The sequence below is a fragment of the Lytechinus pictus genome, unplaced genomic scaffold (assembly GCF_037042905.1).
Source record: "Lytechinus pictus isolate F3 Inbred unplaced genomic scaffold, Lp3.0 scaffold_20, whole genome shotgun sequence".
Taxonomy (NCBI): domain Eukaryota; kingdom Metazoa; phylum Echinodermata; class Echinoidea; order Temnopleuroida; family Toxopneustidae; genus Lytechinus; species Lytechinus pictus.
In genome coordinates this window covers 10,958,982-10,977,110 of record NW_026974141.1, presented here as the reverse complement: position 1 = coordinate 10,977,110, position 18,129 = coordinate 10,958,982, and the positions used below count along the sequence as shown (strand labels likewise).

At 36.6% G+C, this 18,129-nt stretch overlaps 1 protein-coding gene across 1 annotated transcript; it reads left to right on the top strand.

Moving 5' to 3' along the window:
• The first annotated feature begins 2,175 nt into the window (after positions 1-2,175).
• LOC135157893 (uncharacterized) lies at positions 2,176-11,292 on the top strand. The gene is made up of 11 exons (XM_064115038.1): positions 2,176-2,391; positions 2,719-2,829; positions 3,307-3,636; positions 4,202-4,453; positions 5,445-5,780; positions 7,164-7,381; positions 7,820-7,954; positions 8,557-8,710; positions 8,981-9,017; positions 10,296-10,582; positions 11,090-11,292. Exons 1-11 carry the CDS (start codon positions 2,223-2,225, stop codon positions 11,164-11,166), a joined length of 2,106 nt encoding a protein of 701 aa, XP_063971108.1. The 5' UTR covers positions 2,176-2,222; the 3' UTR covers positions 11,167-11,292.
• Positions 11,293-18,129: the final 6,837 nt, after the last annotated feature.

Below are 18,129 nucleotides of genomic sequence, written 5' to 3'. Positions count from 1 at the left end.
AATGGACGCGCATTCCCGTATTATTGGTCGTAAGAGGCTGAATGAGGTATCAAATTAATCAGAAGATAATGAACAATGGAAAGACATGAAAGAAATGATGACTCGAAGATGCATAACGATGGTAGGTGCAAGAACGCGCACGCATACCTGTGCGCGCGCAAATTCTTGACATGCTCAAAATGACCAGAAACGTACCCAAACTTGACCACGGTCGATTTGGGGAAATTTAAAATTTTGACGCGCGCGTACATGCGCGTCGTGACCTTTGCATGACCTCTGATGATATGTCCTGATGACCTGTCACCTGAACTTGATATGATGCAAATATGGATGATTTTTGATGATTAGTTGCGATGATATGATCAATCATTTAATTTTACAAAATGGCGCCTAGATGACGTCATCATGATTTGATAACCTTGAAAAGTTTCCATTCCCATGTCCATAATGATGCCCATACATGACATGAAAATCAAGGAAATTGACATGCCCGATTTTGAGATAGAGGTGGACAAAGATTTGGCAATAAAAATAAATAAAGTAAATTCTGACGAATATAATAGGTGATCTGTCATCTTAATGACAGACCACCTAATAAATGACAGTGAAGTGAGATAGGGTGATAGAGGGAGACAAAATTGTACTTTAATACACCAATATGCTTTTCACACTGCACTTTTTTCCTTAACCCCGGCAAATTGGTGGGGCTAAGGGGGGGGGGGGGGTCTTAGCCCCACCAATTTCCCGGGGTTAAGCTTAGCCCACTTCGTTTTCACACTACGTTTTAGCAAAGTGGGCTAGCACGGTAAATAGTACGGTACTATCTGGCCCTGCAAAAAAGCAGGGTTAGCCGGCTTATTGTGGTGCTAGCACCACAATTGCTATGCTAAGAGATGCAGTGTGAAAACGAAACAGGGCTAAGGAAAGTGGGGCTAAGCATTAGCCAATCACAGAAGTTGAATTGCACGTTAATCACGCTCTGTATGGTAAAATCATCAATATTCATGAGCTGAGGGATAGTCTGGGGTTAAGGCATTAACCACAGCTGAGCAGATAGTATGGGGTTAAGAAATACAGTGTGAATCGAAAAAAAGATAGTATGGGGTTAAGGATAGTCCGGGATTAAGGATAGTACAGGGTTAAGGAAATGCAGTTTGAAAAGCATACAAGTTGAAATAAAATTTTCCTCATTTCTTTCGTTCCTCATATCGCCTTACTTCAATTGACCTGCGTATATCAGACCTCGGTTCTGTCAGGTAAGTCCCTATCCAGTCTGTCCTTTGACCCCCTAAATACAATGTTTGTTTTTGTAATTGATATGCATATATTTGTGTGTTTTTATATACAAACTTTGCGTCTTCAAAGGAAATTTATGGGTTCTTTACCCCCCCCCCCCCAAAAAAAAAAGATAATAAGAAAGGTAACGCCTCCATCTTGAACAAAAAGATTGAACGAAGATTGTAGATGTACACACGATAGCATTAACCGTCATAGACATGTGAGATGGGCATTGGCTCTTTGACAATACTGTCAGCCAAACTTCAGCAGAAATTATCACTAGTTAAATTACGACCTTAATGATTCACAAATTCCTGTGTATTAATCACTTTATTAGGCGAGGATTAGTCCAGGAACATCAGAAATAAGTAGCAGACTTTCATCAGTATAGAGACACAATTTTCTATCATTTACACAAATGCACATATCATTCATGTCATTGATATAACACATGAAGGGGGTTTGGGCAAACATGCTTTCCTGTGGAGCTCCGTATTTTACAGGCATATGATCTGAAATACATTTTGCATGTAGAATAATAAATGAAGATTAGTCAGGTATGATCTTAACCATTTAAAGCAAGGTCAAACAAGACCCATGACTTGTAATCCTATAAAAATTAATTTCACGATTTACACTCCCTATATCGAATTAATTTTGTAAGGAGATAAGAACCATTTCGGCAAAAAGCCGACAGATAGTTCATTCTGTACATAACCCAACAAACAAATCCGACGTGCTCTACATGTCGAATGGTCAATTACGAGATTGAAATCCTTATATACTGTTCAGTTTTGTTTAACAGAGTCTACCATGTTTTTTTTTTTATTTATGATTTTTTAAATAAAAGTAGTGAAATCCAAGACAGTACTTTGCTTACCCTCTCGAAGACGATCAAAGCAAATCAATTCTACGAGGTAGGACAATTGCTTGGTCTAACAAAGATGGATCTTCAACACATAAAGCACCGGACATTCTGCAACCAGAAAGATGCTAACCTCCAAATGCTTTATAAGTGGAAGTCATCCCAAATATCGGCAGAGAAAGGCATGCAGACTCTGAAACTTGTTTGGGAATCAATACAAGCAGTAGGAAAAACAGAAAGCTGCGAAGGTATGTTTCGCCTCATGTTATGAAAAACGGCAAACTACATTTTCTGTCACGGTTGTTTCATGAACAGAGGTCGATTTCTAAGCCATAGAAAACAATTGGATACTTGTTTTATACTCCACTACAAATCAATTAGTGTCCCATTTAGTTTTGTGTTCAGGGATGTTTATTTCTAAACCAGTTGGATAATTAGAGAGAATGGAGATTCCAAAATTTGAATTAATTAAATGTCGAGTAACCCTTTACGCGATTTCAAAGAATACACGCATAGACCCAGTGGATCGCGGATTCTTAGCGCGTAACATTTATGACGACGTCTTCTTTTTTCAGATTTCATGGATAAAGGAGATTCCGCTCGTCTGGACCAAGTTCCTGCAGAGGACACTATACCATGTGGACCTACCTACGAATCAGAGGATATGGACTCATACACTGAAGTGGGTGAGTTACATTATGGACTAGTAGGTCCATGTAGGTCCATGGTTACATCACAACAGATGTCTATGTAGGTGTATGTGAGTGTGCGTATATGCATAAATGGCCAATAGGCATATTCTTGTTCCACGCCCCATTTTGATGAAATTTCGGCTTTGTGCCTGATCCCCCTATTTTCTCATTCCTTGGAAAAGGGATGGGCTTATGAATGATATAGATATACCATTCTATCATTTGAATCCTAGTGGATTGGCAATGTTACTATTTTATTATCTGCAAATTCGACCCGTGGCAATAAGAAGTCTTCACCAGAACAACCTACGTTAAAGGTTCCCACAATACTTTCTTACAGCTTGGTAACCTATACGCCAATCCGAATGACGTATCTTGAACAGACACTGTGAACGGTGGTATTTCATTTAGTCTTTGATTGAATGAATGATGATCTGTTATTCCGCAACAAATCCTTTTTTTATTTCGAAGATGCTCGCGGTGGATCCGGGGGTGGAACTCCGGTGAAATATGAGAATTCTCACGAAGATCCCGACTTACATGGCGGAATGTCAAACACAGAAGAGCTTTGCAGCGTTGCCCGTCCGGTAAAAAGTCTCTCACAAGTATGTCTACTTGGGAAATCACTTTGTCTGGGTGATGACGTCATTCTTGAGATCATAGATCTACAAAGACTGTCAGTGCTTCATAGCATCGCACGGCAGATTCTAGACATTTGGTGGCATGGTTTGAAAGAGGACGAAAGGAAAGATCAGAGTTCAAAGCTGCTTCTCGAATACAACATTACAAAAATCAAAGAAGGTAAGTATCTGACATTCATTTTCATATAACCTGCAAACGGAGCTGCTGTGACCCCACAATATTTTTGCGAAAATTATATTGTAGGTGTTCTTTTAACATATCTTTTTTCTCCTACCAGCAAAATTTGTTCATACTTGTCGATATGGCTCTTATACATTTTTGTTCTCACATTTCTTACAAAAACGCGTGTTATCCGTTTTTGCTCAGTTGCGTCACTCCCTGGAAGACAATCCAAAAGGGGCGCCGTCTCTAAAACTAAGCCCCTTACGTTTATTGCGTCAACCATATTATTTCACCAATCACAGCTATTTGCTAATCCTTTCCTGAAAAGTTCAATTTACATGATTAATTTAGCATATAGTTTGAAGTGTATTATTTAATACTCTTGAAACACCTAAAAGAATCTCTCATTTTGTCACGTTTGTGTTCCTTTCTTTCCCTCTGTGATATATCTTGTTCGTGACTCATACCCCCCCCCCTCAAGTGTATTTTACATGTAGATCTAGAAACTACTTCTTGAAAGTGAAACAAATTGTAACCATTCCAAAACAATCAATGCCCTCAGGTCGTGAAGATGTCCTGGGCGCTATTCGGTCCACCGCAGACCTACTGACCTTGTGTCATCGAGTAACGGTGAATTCTTCGAGAGTTCTGCAGATCATGAACGCATCTGTAACTTCTCTACCGTCTTACGTCATCGGTCGTGTGGTTATGAAGATGCTGAACCAATGGTTGCAGAAATGTGGAACCAGAGATAGACTTCTGGCAATTGCTCAGGCGTTTCGTTTCAATGACGCAGCCAAAATGATAGCAGAAGGTAAATGCCGTTCAAATTTTTACCTCAAAGCGACGGGGGGGGGGGGGGCTGCAATCCTAACCACACGTTTGTAATTATTTACCTAATCATAAACTTTGAAGCATTGGTAAGAGTTGATTAACATCAACCTTATTACAATGGAGTATCGTGTTTGTAGCTTTTCAATCTTATGAAACTGTGATATTTGAATCACCTCTTTTCTCAGATGTCAGGATAGTTTTTAAGCCTCTTTCTGTTAGTTATTTTCATTTGAAAAGGTAATTTTACGTGTGACAACTTTAAATCCTGCCAACTAGAAAGCTGAAATTTACAAAGCATTTAAATGTATTTTTTTAACATACACACATAAAAACACCCCCACACACAGTCTTGTAATTTGACGATTGGGGGCTGACTTATAATTAATCGACATAGTGGGGACTCAGTAGTGGTCTCATACACTCCTAATTCAAATGTATTCCACAAACCAGGCTCAGTTTTAGACATACGTGAGCGTGGTTCGCTAACCAAGTAGATTTGACCGAACGGAAATTCTTTTTTTTTGTCCAAATACTGGATGGAACGGTTTAAATGAGATGAGGAATCGACTGGCATGGTTGTCTGGAACGTGGACGTCCACGGTTGATAGGTAAAATGTAAAAAAAAAAATGTCCCCAGAACTAGGCCATTGAAAACTTGCATGCTAACATACACACCAAACCCACACCAACAAACCCTCACACCCACCCAAAACTACACACACTCACACACACGCACACACACACACACACACACCCTCACCTATATGGATGGGTATACACATCCAAATACACACAAACACACACGCGCACACCCTCACACACATACATGTATACACGTGAATGAATTACGTCTCTTCAGGAATAGGCCTACCTATGATTCGTGGCCTATCCTCCCGAGGTCGGTTCGCAAAGCTTGACCTTTGAAGGCGTGATTTTATTTGAGTATATCTTATCCTCATCCATGTCTTCAGCACTCGGATCGCAACCAAGCTACCCAAACTTCATCTCGCACTGCAACGTTGACCACAGAGGAGGAACCCTGGCCCTCGATCAACTTGGTGTCACTCTATCTATTCCCGAAGGAGCTATACCAAAAGGAATGAGATCGGTTGTGACCCTTCAGGTATCAACTCATGATGCTCCTAGGATTCCCCTCAGAGACGGTGAGGTCCTGGTTACCCCAGTCATAGAGACTTCCCTCACACAAGAACTACTCAAACCTTGCAAAGTCGTACTACCACACTGTATCAGTCTCCGGGGGAGAAGTGATGACTGTTCTACCATTCTCCACACCAAAACAAAACCAAGTAAGAAGTAACATTACTATTCAGGTATATTGTCTTAAAGGTAAAAACTGTGTATGATTTATTGCTGATTTAATAACAATAATGGACACCCCCTATTCTTAATTATACGGTGCTGGAATTTATTGGAATTCTACAGTTGGTAATATATCACCCTTATTAGGTTTGTTCATCACTTCATAATTATAATACCGAAAAGTATACTTTGTTTTTGGAAAGCCCTTTTTTACAAATTGAAAATAAAATGAACAAACAAATAAGTCATTTATGATATAAGTTTTAACTTTTAAGATTCTAAGCAATGATTAATTGTATAATATGTATAATATGTCTTTTAAAAACGACATTTTATTTTTTAAACAATATATCAAACTTTTTTAAAACTTGAATATCAAATCAAGTAGTAAAACAATGATTATGTTAATGCTAGATTTTCTATACTTATTCCATTTTCTTTTGGTCCCTATTCTTAACAAAGAATAAAGTTCAAAAAAATGATAAAGATAATACCACTAATGCCTGTCTAAAATTTTTGTTAGGGGTCAGTAATGTTATTTATACTATATCATCGAATTGGTCAATCTTACAGAAGTGAAGAGGCCGCTGAACCTTTTTCCAACCGTCAATCCTTTGCGAAAATTTGGATATCAGAATATCTTGCACGCCCTTTCTTGGCGAAAAATTCTGCAAGTCCCTCAATGTACTTTTTTATCTTGCAAATGATAGTGACTGGATATTATGAAGCTAATCAGACTATACTGAATGTATCAGCCCTTTCGAACTTGGGAAGAGGTTTTAATACGCTTTTTTGACCGGGTGCTCAATATTAATGATCCACAGGCTTAGTGTATTCAAGCTTTTAGTTTTTGCACACAACTGTTTTTATAAAATTGCCCCATCCTATTTACTCGATTTAGTATCCTATTACCAGCCATCCCGAAATCTTAGATCAAGCTCAAAAGCATTATTCATTGTTCCCTCTGTCTCTACAAAGTCATATGGTGAGTGTGCTTTTACTCATGTCTCTGCTGTCCTCTGGAATGCTTTACCTAATTCAATGAGATATCAGAGTGATTTATGCAGGTTCAGAGAGTCCCTTAAAACATATCTATTCAATGCATAAAATACCAACTTTGAACTAATGGTCCAATATCAATATCTTGATTACTTTATTCTTACCTTACACTATTCCTTCTTTAAGCGCATAGGGACATGCTATGCTATGTGTGATGCGCTATACAAGAATTGAGCATTATTATTATTATTATTAGTGTTATTTGCCAGATTGCCTTTTTGGTGTTAGATTGACATGCGCTTTCTCCGAAGGTGATCATAAGGTTGATTTGTATTCATTCTCCAATTATTGTAATTTTCAAATTACCACAGGGACTTTCGGTCGGAGGAGCCTTACTAGGGGTACATCACATACCGCAAAATCTGAGATCGTGTTTCATACACGTCATCTTCAAGTCTTGGCTCTGTCTTCTAGCGATAGTCCAGGAGTTCAGTTAAGATGTGTCGTCTTCCAGCCAATCATCTTGACTCCAGAAGAGGAACCACGTTTACGCGTCTACATAGTTCATCCCTATAGGATATATATGAAGGTTTTATGTCCGATATGATACAAAGATTACTTTGACCTTACTTTTTTTCTTTAATACATGATTTTTACACCGCGTGTGTGTTTAATAAATATTATTGACATGGTCATATGCCTACCTTATACATATCTGTGTGATATCATGGTACAATGCTATTTAACAGGTGAATTATGAGGGTTGGATCTCCTATGTCACTGTGAAATAATATTACCGTTGCATTTTCGAATGTGCGATGTGATGGACAGGCAAATATACAACTTTTGTCATTTTAGTGAATTTGACGAGATGATATGATGAGAATACCGAAATTGGGCCAGATTCTATTTACTTATATTTAGTTGGTAGAAATTGTATTACTTGACCGAAGAATCAAGTCATGCCGTGATATTTTTACTGTGCTTTTTAATCGAAAATTATTTCGTATATGATTTTTTTTTACAGCATATAAGCCGAAATGAAAGGAATTCATCTGTTCCCTACTGTCAAGTCCAGAAGGAATTCCAGTTCTCAATACAGCCAACGTCAAAGCACCTGAAGATTATACTCCAGGATGGAGGAAAAGTACAGAAAAGAATGGTAATGTTTCATTTTTATGGAAGGGGGGGGGGGGTTAACAGGAAATGTGGGGGTACCTAAGAGGGGCCATTTTGTAGGCAAATGTGGTGTATAAGAATGCATATTGCCCCCAACTCTAACCTTAGATGCTTAGATTACCGGATATGCACCACATTACGATTTCCGTTGGTCACGTGAATGCAGAAGATGTTGAAAGAAATGGAACCAACTTCGGATTCACCATGCACACTCAAAGTATTTTTTTTATTAATTCAAACAATGGCCCAAACTTAATGGGATTCAATATTCTAAATAACATAGTGCACAGTCGTTTACCATGTTTACACGACAACAACGTTAACAACAAAGGGCTGACTGGTAAAGCGCCCGCCTCATGAACCGGAAGTTGTGTGCTCGATCCTCGGCCGAGTCATACCAAAGACTTACAAAAAGGGACCGTCTGCCTTCTTTCTTGCTGGGCGTTCAACAATCTAGATTGGAGAAGGTTAAGAGTATAACTTTGTGGAGGGCCCGCTGTAATGGCTACCCTGGGTAAGTAAAACATTATTATTAATATTATTCTATCATGATCATTGACGTACCATATCATGGTATTTTTGCAGATGCAGATTAAAGGTATACTGAGTGGAGAATGCGATCCTCTGATCTTCAAGCTGCAGTTCTCTGCTGAAGAGAAAGGCAACAAGGACTTGAACATTACCATCCAAGAAGATCTCAAACGAACAGCAGAAAAACAAGTTTCCATCTCTATAGAAGGTAAATAATTATTTCAAAGTAGATAGTTAGGTTGTGGGTGTCCTTATACAGTATTCCTCAAAAGTCTTCAATGGCGGTTCGATATATATATTTGTCACTTTCGTTTACTGTAGTGGTTTCTTTCCTTTTCAATTTTTTTCTTTTATCCTATGGGAATATCATTAATCTCTAAAGGAAGATTCTTACTTTCATGACATGAAGTAATTTATTATAAACTGCCAATAGCACATGGTGTAAAATAACCGAATTATATTGTATTTCTGTATTCAGATGAACCAGATTATGCTGTCGACAACATCACGGATACGTAAGTTTTTCCAGGGCCCTGGGAACGATTTTTTTTTAAGTGGGGGTGCTGAAGTAAATTTGACAAGCCAAATAAAAAAGTTTCCCTCCGAATTGAAAGACATTTTGGTCCCAGGAAATTTGACAAGCAAAAAAAAAAGGTTTCATTACAAGATGAAGGTCATTTTGTCCCAAGCAAAAAGAAAGGTTTTTAACACAAAATGTTGGTAATTTTCCATACTTTTCCCCAATTTTACACACCTTCCAGAATGCCTATGGAAAAAGAATACACGCAGCACCCCCTTGGAAATTTTTTTGGTGCTTCAGCACTTCCGCTTCCCAGGGCCATGAGTTCCCCCCTAATATATCAATATAACGTTTTAAATACATGACATGCATTAGGTGGCATTTGCACATGTAATGTCATCTCTTGCGTATTTTGATAAGTTCTATAGGTTTTTTTTTTAATCTGCAACAATTTATTCCCAATGGTTAATTTTGTAATGTAAACATGTCACATTACATTAAAATTAATTTTAGTCCTTCCGTTTTGGCATAGAAAAAAAACACAAAATGGGATGTGGAAAATATGATTCCGTGGCCCGTATTCTGAAGTCCGGTTTAACTTAAACTCAGGTTTAAAGTTGAAGTTTAAGTATGGGAAGCCAAATGTATCAATTTTTTTTAAGTTGTACTTTTCTTATGTTTACTGTGCTCTTTCCTGATTCATCTATGGTGAAGACAATAATCTATACTTCTTAGACAATTATGAACGATTTGAGAGCCAAATGAGCTGAAATATGATATCTCTATCGTTAGTGATTTATGTATCAATTTGCTTCCCATACTTAAACCACAACTTTAAACTTGAGTTTAAGTTAAACCCGACTTCAGAATACGGGCCCGTGAATTCCTGAAAGATTGTACATTGCATTAATCTTATATGTTGGCATGCCGAGGCGGTTCTGGGTAAAACAATTTTCAAGTCATTTACAACGCCGGATTATTCCATTTTGGTAGGTGTGTGTTATGTGGGTGGGTGTGTGTGAGAGAGATGTTTTGCGAGTGCGCGCGCATGTGGTGGGCTGCCCAAATATATATATATATGTATATATAATAATTATTATTATTATCTTGTACGCCTATCGGTCTGTATTCTATAGAGCTTGACTTTTTTTTTTATTTGGCACTATCAAATACGAAAACTTGAGCATGTCTGTAAGAATCTTATCAATACAAGTGTAAGGATGATATGGCTTTACATTTTTCTGCTTCTACTTGTAATTATTTAACATTGCAGGCATCAACATTTTGCATCTAATAATTTGCTTGAGGTACTTGCCGATGTGATCCATAAACCGAAAGACTTGACATCTCTTGGCTACCAACTTGGCTTCTCGCACCAAAGTATGAGGAAATATAATGATCCAGCTGACGTTTCCTTTGATAAAATCTCAAGATCAGGCTTGATTGAGATGCTACGTGAGTGGAGACGGAGGGTCCGACCAAGTGAGCAGGTAGAGGAACTTCATCTGGCCTTGCAGAACGCTGGTCTAGAATATGTAACAGACGTGATCCTTCGAGAAAGTAAGCATATTCTACTCCCTGTAATAAATGAAATAAGTAACGATGATGATGATGGTGAGGATAATGATAACGATGATGATAGCACTTGCTGAATTTAGATAGCGCTCTTGCAATAGGGTATACATGATACACAGCGCAACTATAGATACTCCGGCTCGAGCAACCACGAATCACAAGGGCTTGCTGCATTTAATAGTTTAAGGATTTGATCCTACCAGGGACGTGGGAGGGAGAACGTCCCTGATCCTACTACCCATTCACCTCACCTGAATGGCACAGTGTGGATAAATTTCTTTCTGAAGGAAAACATGTCATGCCTGCGATTCGAATCCACGACCCTCTGATTGAAAACCGAGAAGTTCCCATTTTTCATTTCGATATATATTTTTTTTATAGAATAAAACTGTTTATCATCGAACGCACTTATATCATAAACCTTTGAGAAAGCCTTTAAACTATTTGTTGGTTTTTTCCCTCTTTTTTTAATACTTCTTTTTGAACTATTAGTGGGCGGTGCCTCTAAGAAGAAGTTTGAACAACTCAAACAAGAATGGGAGACAAGAAGTAAGAAGATTAGTAACTAAACTGTCGATGATCTTCCAACAACCAGGAAGGACTTCGCATGAATTATATATTGAGTACTACAATGGAGCGGAATAAAATCGCCTGCATATTCTTCATTCATGTTCGACATCCTGGTAGACAAGTTGATCTTGGACTCTTTGCTGCTCCAATCCTAAAGCTTAGCACAATATGGAGATGATGTATGGTTCGGGATGTTCGGCACTCTCTCTTCTGAATCAGTATATCCCTACCTTATGATTGGTCTGCGACCCGATTTTAAAATAAAACAGTACAATATGATGCTAATATTGAAACATGGAATGTCTGAATGTGTGATGTTCTAAATGATCATATTAATAGTTATGTACAAATATGTGACTATGCTATTATCCTTATTAGAACAAAAGCGAATTTAATATCTAGTCGTAATGACGTCATAGCAATCGTACGATTGGCTACGAATTATAACTCATTTAGCCTTTACTCCAGACTAAACGCTTCCAATCATTCAAATTTGTTATATTAGTATTCTTTCAGTTAATTTGAACCTCAAATAAAAATATACTTTTCATTCACAATTTCAGAAAATGAGCAAAGGACAATTTATTCCAAAATCGGTTTGTGGAGCAGTCGTCAGTTGTGCGGTGGCCTTTATAGGGCTATGGAGATGTTGTATGGTTTGGGATGTTCGGCACTCTTTCTTTATCATGTTTATGTTATGTTATATCGAGGTTTTTTACCTGACTGCTAAGAAAGCACGAATGCCTGTGAGCAAGCAACCAGGGGACCGACAGCTTAAGGTCCTCTCCGAGGGACCTGGTATTGAGGATAAATGCCATACCAAAGGGCACTAGCGCACCACTTGGGAATCGAACCCGGGTCACTGGAATCCGAAACCCCCGCTCTGATCTACCGACTGAGCTATCGCGCCTCCACTATGATGCCATCGTCAGTATATCCCCACTTTCACATGTCTCTATGTAAATGTTGTACTTTGAAATGTGTAGATATTATTTACCAAATGTAATTAATGTATGTTTGTATACTTTTCTGTCAGTGATCTTAGTTTTACCATTTGAAATGATTTAATATGAGTTTTTATTTTAATTTTGTCCAGTTGTAAATAAGTATGTAAATAAAAACTTTAATTTCAATTAATCTTCCATCAGCTTTATTTTTTTACATGTCATCCGGTATTGATAATGTCCTATGGATATATAATGTTATGACGATGATTATGCTGCGTACATTTATCTCATTTCGTTGTCCCTATCTAGTCTGCAGGCACAGCCCCTGATTGAAACTTCGATCAGCAAGTGTGTCTCCACGCAAAAGATAGCACATGCAAAACTTACTGTTTCAATTCAGGGGCCTTCAGTACACAAGGCATGAATAGGCTGCACATTCAGACCCTTAACTCGAGTGAAGGGTTTGAACAGCAGACTTGTCCCTATCCGGCTAAGGCAATTTGTACTCATATTTACATTCATATACTTGTTTACTATGTAATTAATTGAATTATTATTTTGTTTATTGATGGAATGTACTTGTTTTGTACTGTGTATATGAGAAGTAAAATGTATCAATCAATCGATCAATCAGTCAATATAAATCAAATGTACATTATAGGGATCCGTGTCTGAAATAATTTTGATCAGCGATTTTGCTAATGGATTTTGTATTGTTTTTTGTTCATATTTTTTTCTTGTCATATTCTTCAATTTTGAATATAACTTTTGTACATGGATACTGGAAATGTGTTTTGTTATTTGTATGTCAAAATGTACAAAACAAAATGTAATGATTTAAAATGGAAATAAACGAAATGAAATGAAATGCATGCTAACTTGCATGGACATATATTATGGAATATGATTTTATATTGAATGTTAACAATCTTTTTAACACTGCGATTAAATGATGTGTGTCTACTGAATGTATCATGTCGACAATCATCAGGTATTGTGTTGAGAGTGTGAAAATGTCCAAAATGTCTTTCATAGGTTGTGGAAAGGCCGAGACTGAAAGCTTGCGGCGAGAGAGCGTCGTGAGCGAGCGTTGGAAAGGTTGCTTCACTAAGGCGTTAGAAAACAATGTGCATATATTACAGGGGAAGTACGGTTCACTTGTTAATAAAATGATAAATAACTGAAACTTGCAAATATAGAGGAAAATATTTTAACAATATTTCAAATTATATACAAAGATGATGCAACATTTGAATTCTGAACAAAATTTTATTCACATTTGAAATATTCACTAGATTGTTATGTCAATCATACTGCGATTTAAAATGGATACAAGAATATATATATATCTTCTTTACTTCTTTATATTCTTCTTGTATATATCATCTCTATATCCTATTCATTGCTAAGAGTTAATTCAGATTTTTTGTTTCTTTGTGTAAATAGTATAATTTTACCTTTTATTATCGTAATTCTATACATGTCGAGGAACCACACTGGAAATAAGCTTTCGTGGGTCATCCTGTGCAAACCTGTTTTTTAACGCTTCTGTATATGTTGTGGTGACTTGCCAAATAAAATCAATCAATCAATACAGTACATACATAATAGTAATCCTGGACTATAGGTTTATCTTATTAACGGTATATGTGTTCAATGTCATCATTAAGTCATTCATGCCATATTATTTCCCCCTTTTGCACAAAGAATATGACAGAATATGCCCCTCGTGTTGGTATATGAGTAGAGTAATAACCATATTCAAAACTAATTGGAGTCATACCATTCATAAATGAATCATACTCTTGTAATACAGCGGATATAATCGTTGCAATAGATCTAAAGTATGTTCAAGCGGAGCAACCACGCGAGAAGCATTGCGATTTAGAGCATTTTGGCGGGATTTAAAGGGGAATCCAACCCAAATGAAAACGTGTTTTTAGAAGGAAAAGAAAAATTAGACAAGTTGATAGGTGAAAGTTTGAACAATATTGGACAAACAACAAGAAAGTTATGAATTTTCAAAAGTTGTAAATATTGGTAATCACTATACCCATGGACACTTCAAATTGGTCGCATATGGGATGTCATAGTGATGTAAGGCAAGGACTACTCTTCTATGTACTCCAATACATATTATGGCTAAAATGTCATTTTTCCCAAAAGTTTTATTTCAAATTATAATTTTCTTTCATGAGGACATAAAACAATATACTACCTGGGTTATATTTATATTACTGCCCCAGGGGAATGGGTACTTAGGAGAAAACCACAAATCCCTGATAATAAAGTACATGGCCTATGGGGAAGTTGTCCTTGCCCCTTGTCATAATTTACTTACCCAGTTGCCAATTTGAAATCTACATAGTATTAGTGATCTCAATTTTAAAGCAGCTATAACTTTCTTATTGCTTGTCCGATTTCTTTCAAACTTTCACCATTCTGTTTAATTTATTTTTCTCCTTCACAACACAAAATTGTATGGCCAAGGCTGGATTCCCCTTTAAAAATAAATCCATGCATAAACACGAATATCAATCATTGGTCGATTAAAACAATTATCGTTTTAGTGTCTTGAAAAATACGTAGGGGTGATTGTACGGGCAACCCCCTACGAAAGTTGAGGGGGTGTAACCCCTATCACCCAGGGTTTACGCCAGTGTATAAGCATATTTAGATGATGATTTTTTTTTTTTTATTCTGACGAAAATGTTATAAAACTATTGTATAATGATTTGTTGTAGTGTTACATACCTGTCAATTGGATCAGTTCTCTTTATTTATGAAATCAGTTAATTCCATCGACTTCTAACTCATCTGCCGGGGGGGGGGGGGGGTCTAGAGAATTTCTATGATTTCTCTTCGCACTGCGGTTTTATGTAGTTTTACTTATTGTTTTTCATTTTAATTATGTTTTGTTTTATTTTATGTGTTACTGTAATATTTTTAAATATTTTCGTATTGTCTCACTTTTACATGTTTTTTAAATGTTCACGGACTTGCTGAAAAGCAGTCTGTTATGACTGAATGTAAGTTTTACCGTGATTAAATAAATACAATACAATACATTATACCTGACAGTATCCTCTTTCGATGCTATGATTTTGGTGCCATCATGTTGATGGGGGTGTACTCTATATTTCGTATATAAAATCTGTATCAAATAACTACATTGGTTAATATTGAAGGAACAAAAGTATGCCGAGTCTTCTACATTTGCTCATACAGTTTATCAATGTTATAATTATAACATACATGTATATAAGCATGCAGACATTATTTTCTTTTGCCCCCCGACTATTATTCAACAAAAGATAAGTGTATTTTAGTGCACTGTAGTAGAGTTTTGTCGTCACTTTCCTGTCGAGGCCTCCATCAAATTCAAGCTCCTAAACTGGTAAAGATGGGGGTCTCCGACATTTATACTGATGATTTGTATAATTATTGTTTAGTTCGCGATCGTATGAATGTTTCAACAATTAATATGAAAGAGGTAACAAATGCAAAACATAATTCATATTTGAATGAGAATAAATATGCATTCTCATTTTTATGATGTAAACTATTCGCTTACTATTTTTGTTAAAGGTCCTATATACTGGTACATACCTTTCTCAATGAAAATGGATGTGGAAATGACTAAAAAATCGTATGAAATCAAATTGATTTTTAATTGCAGGAATAGTGAAGTTTTCATCCGTGGAAGTTCTCTTTGTAATATTTTTGTATTTTACATGATTTATTGACTGCTCTGTTTATATACTAAAGTTTGCATATTCATGATAAAAGATGGTATAATTATGTTTATTCTTATATACAAAATGGTAATAGTATGCATACATAGTTCCCAATTTACAAGTTTTATCTGTCCTACAGGTGATAAAATCAATTTGCTATATTTTTGGTTGCAGGCAGTATCTTATTATTTCTTTACAGTTCTCTCTTTCGATGTTCCATTTTGATACTATCATGTGGGTAAAGGTGTAAAATGTATTGTTTTGTGTATAATATCTGTTTGTTTCAAATGTATAATACATTTGACCTTTCTGTACATTTCCCATATTTTATAGTCTATGAAAATAAACAGATAAATTGTAATTTTTTGGAACAACTGCTACCCAAAGTAACATTTATTTTCAAGCCTAGGTAAACAAAGTTTTAGGGTAATTTTACCAGCTGGCGATGAGGACATAAAATTAAACAAATCGATGAAGACAAAAGTTCATTTCAGAGATCTCCAGCATTTTTCTTTATCATATTTTGTCATGTAAAGGGGTTTAGGCCTATACATTTAAGCTAAGATGTTTCGAGAGGAAGGTAATTGTTTTGCTACTTTGTAACATAATGGGGTATAAATTATATTGTGTGTTGAGTGGTGAATTAGTGCGTTATCATTCAAGAAGGCTAATATTACAAGACTATACAGCTCAGAATATTGCATTATGCTGGCCAGATTTGAGAAGTTCAGGGGAGCGTTTCATGAAAGGACTTGTCGGACGTTTTATTCGACAGTTACTATAGTAACAGTGCTTCTCAACCAATCAGAATCCAGGAAAGTTGTCAGATCTGACAACTTGTCTTGTCGGACGAAAATATTGATGAAACGCCCCCCAGTACTTGAAGTAGCGTTATTAAAGGGATGGTCCGGGCTGAAAATATAAATAGCTAAATAAATAGAGTAAAATTGACAGAGCGAAATGCTAAAAATTTCATTAAAACCGTTATCAAATAACGAGGTTATTGAATTTTAAAGTTTATCAATATTTCGTGAAAACAGTATTTACGCACATCGTCATTAATATTCATTAGGTGCGCTAATGATGTTATAATCTCCACTTTCCCTTTTCTTATGTTATTACATGAAATCATAATTGTTTCATTTTCTATACATGTGTATAACTGATGTGTCTCCATTATGATGAAATAAGTTGCGGCAATAAATAACTCACTCAATTAGTTGTCAATCCAATTGTTTTAGTTCCTGGTAGAAATTTTGTGAATAAACCAAATTGCATATAATAAAATACAAAAGAAGAAGTGGGGATATGACATCATCAGCCCACCTAATGAATATTCATGAAGACATGCCTAGAACCGTTTCACTGGAATAATGCAAATCTTTAAAATTAAATAACTTGGTTGTTATTTCTATCCGATTTTTTTCAGCATTTCGCTTTGTGAATTTTACTCTACTTACTGCAATATATATATATCCAGCCTGGACCATCGATATAAGCACTAGCGTACCTACGGGGGGCGGGAGGGGGGGGGGGGCAGGGGGCAGTCTGCCCCCCTGACGAGTCACAACCTATGTGCAAAAAACGTATACCTGCCCCCCCCCCCCCGACGAAACCTTTTTTTGTCCCCCCTGACGAGCTTGAAGACCTTTTTTGCCTCCCCTGACGAGCTTGAAGACCTTTTTTCCCCTTTATATGTGATTGAAGAACTTTTTTTTTGCTTCTCAAATTTTTCGCCGGACGGTTTTGCCCCCCCCCCCCCTTGTGGAAAATCCTAGGTATGCCACTGGATATAAGGCTGCTGTTTCGTTGCTGCTTTTAGCAGATATCATCACAATGATGAATACATGATTCACGTCTACTTTTATCCATACAACTATTTCCATTTATTTTTTTGGCAAATAGTTTTTCACGAACTTATCACGACGTAAATGGCGCTCACTCAAGCGGAAATATTTGTCGTAAGTCATATCGCCATTCGCTCAATGAGACCTATAAATGTAATAAAAGCTCCAGGATAATATATATATATACTTCCTTTATAGGATTTTTTTTTAAGTGTTACCTTTTTTGACACGCACTGTACTGCACGACTTCATGCTTTGTTGCAAGGTATTCATTATTATATAGTTACTTTTCGCTGCTCTGGTCGGATATTATGAACAGACACATCGCTGATTTTTTTTAGGGGGATAGCAGAAATAAATGTTGCAATATCAAATTGAAATAATATTTGAAATTACTCAAGTGGCCGCAATAATTGTTACGCATATTCCCT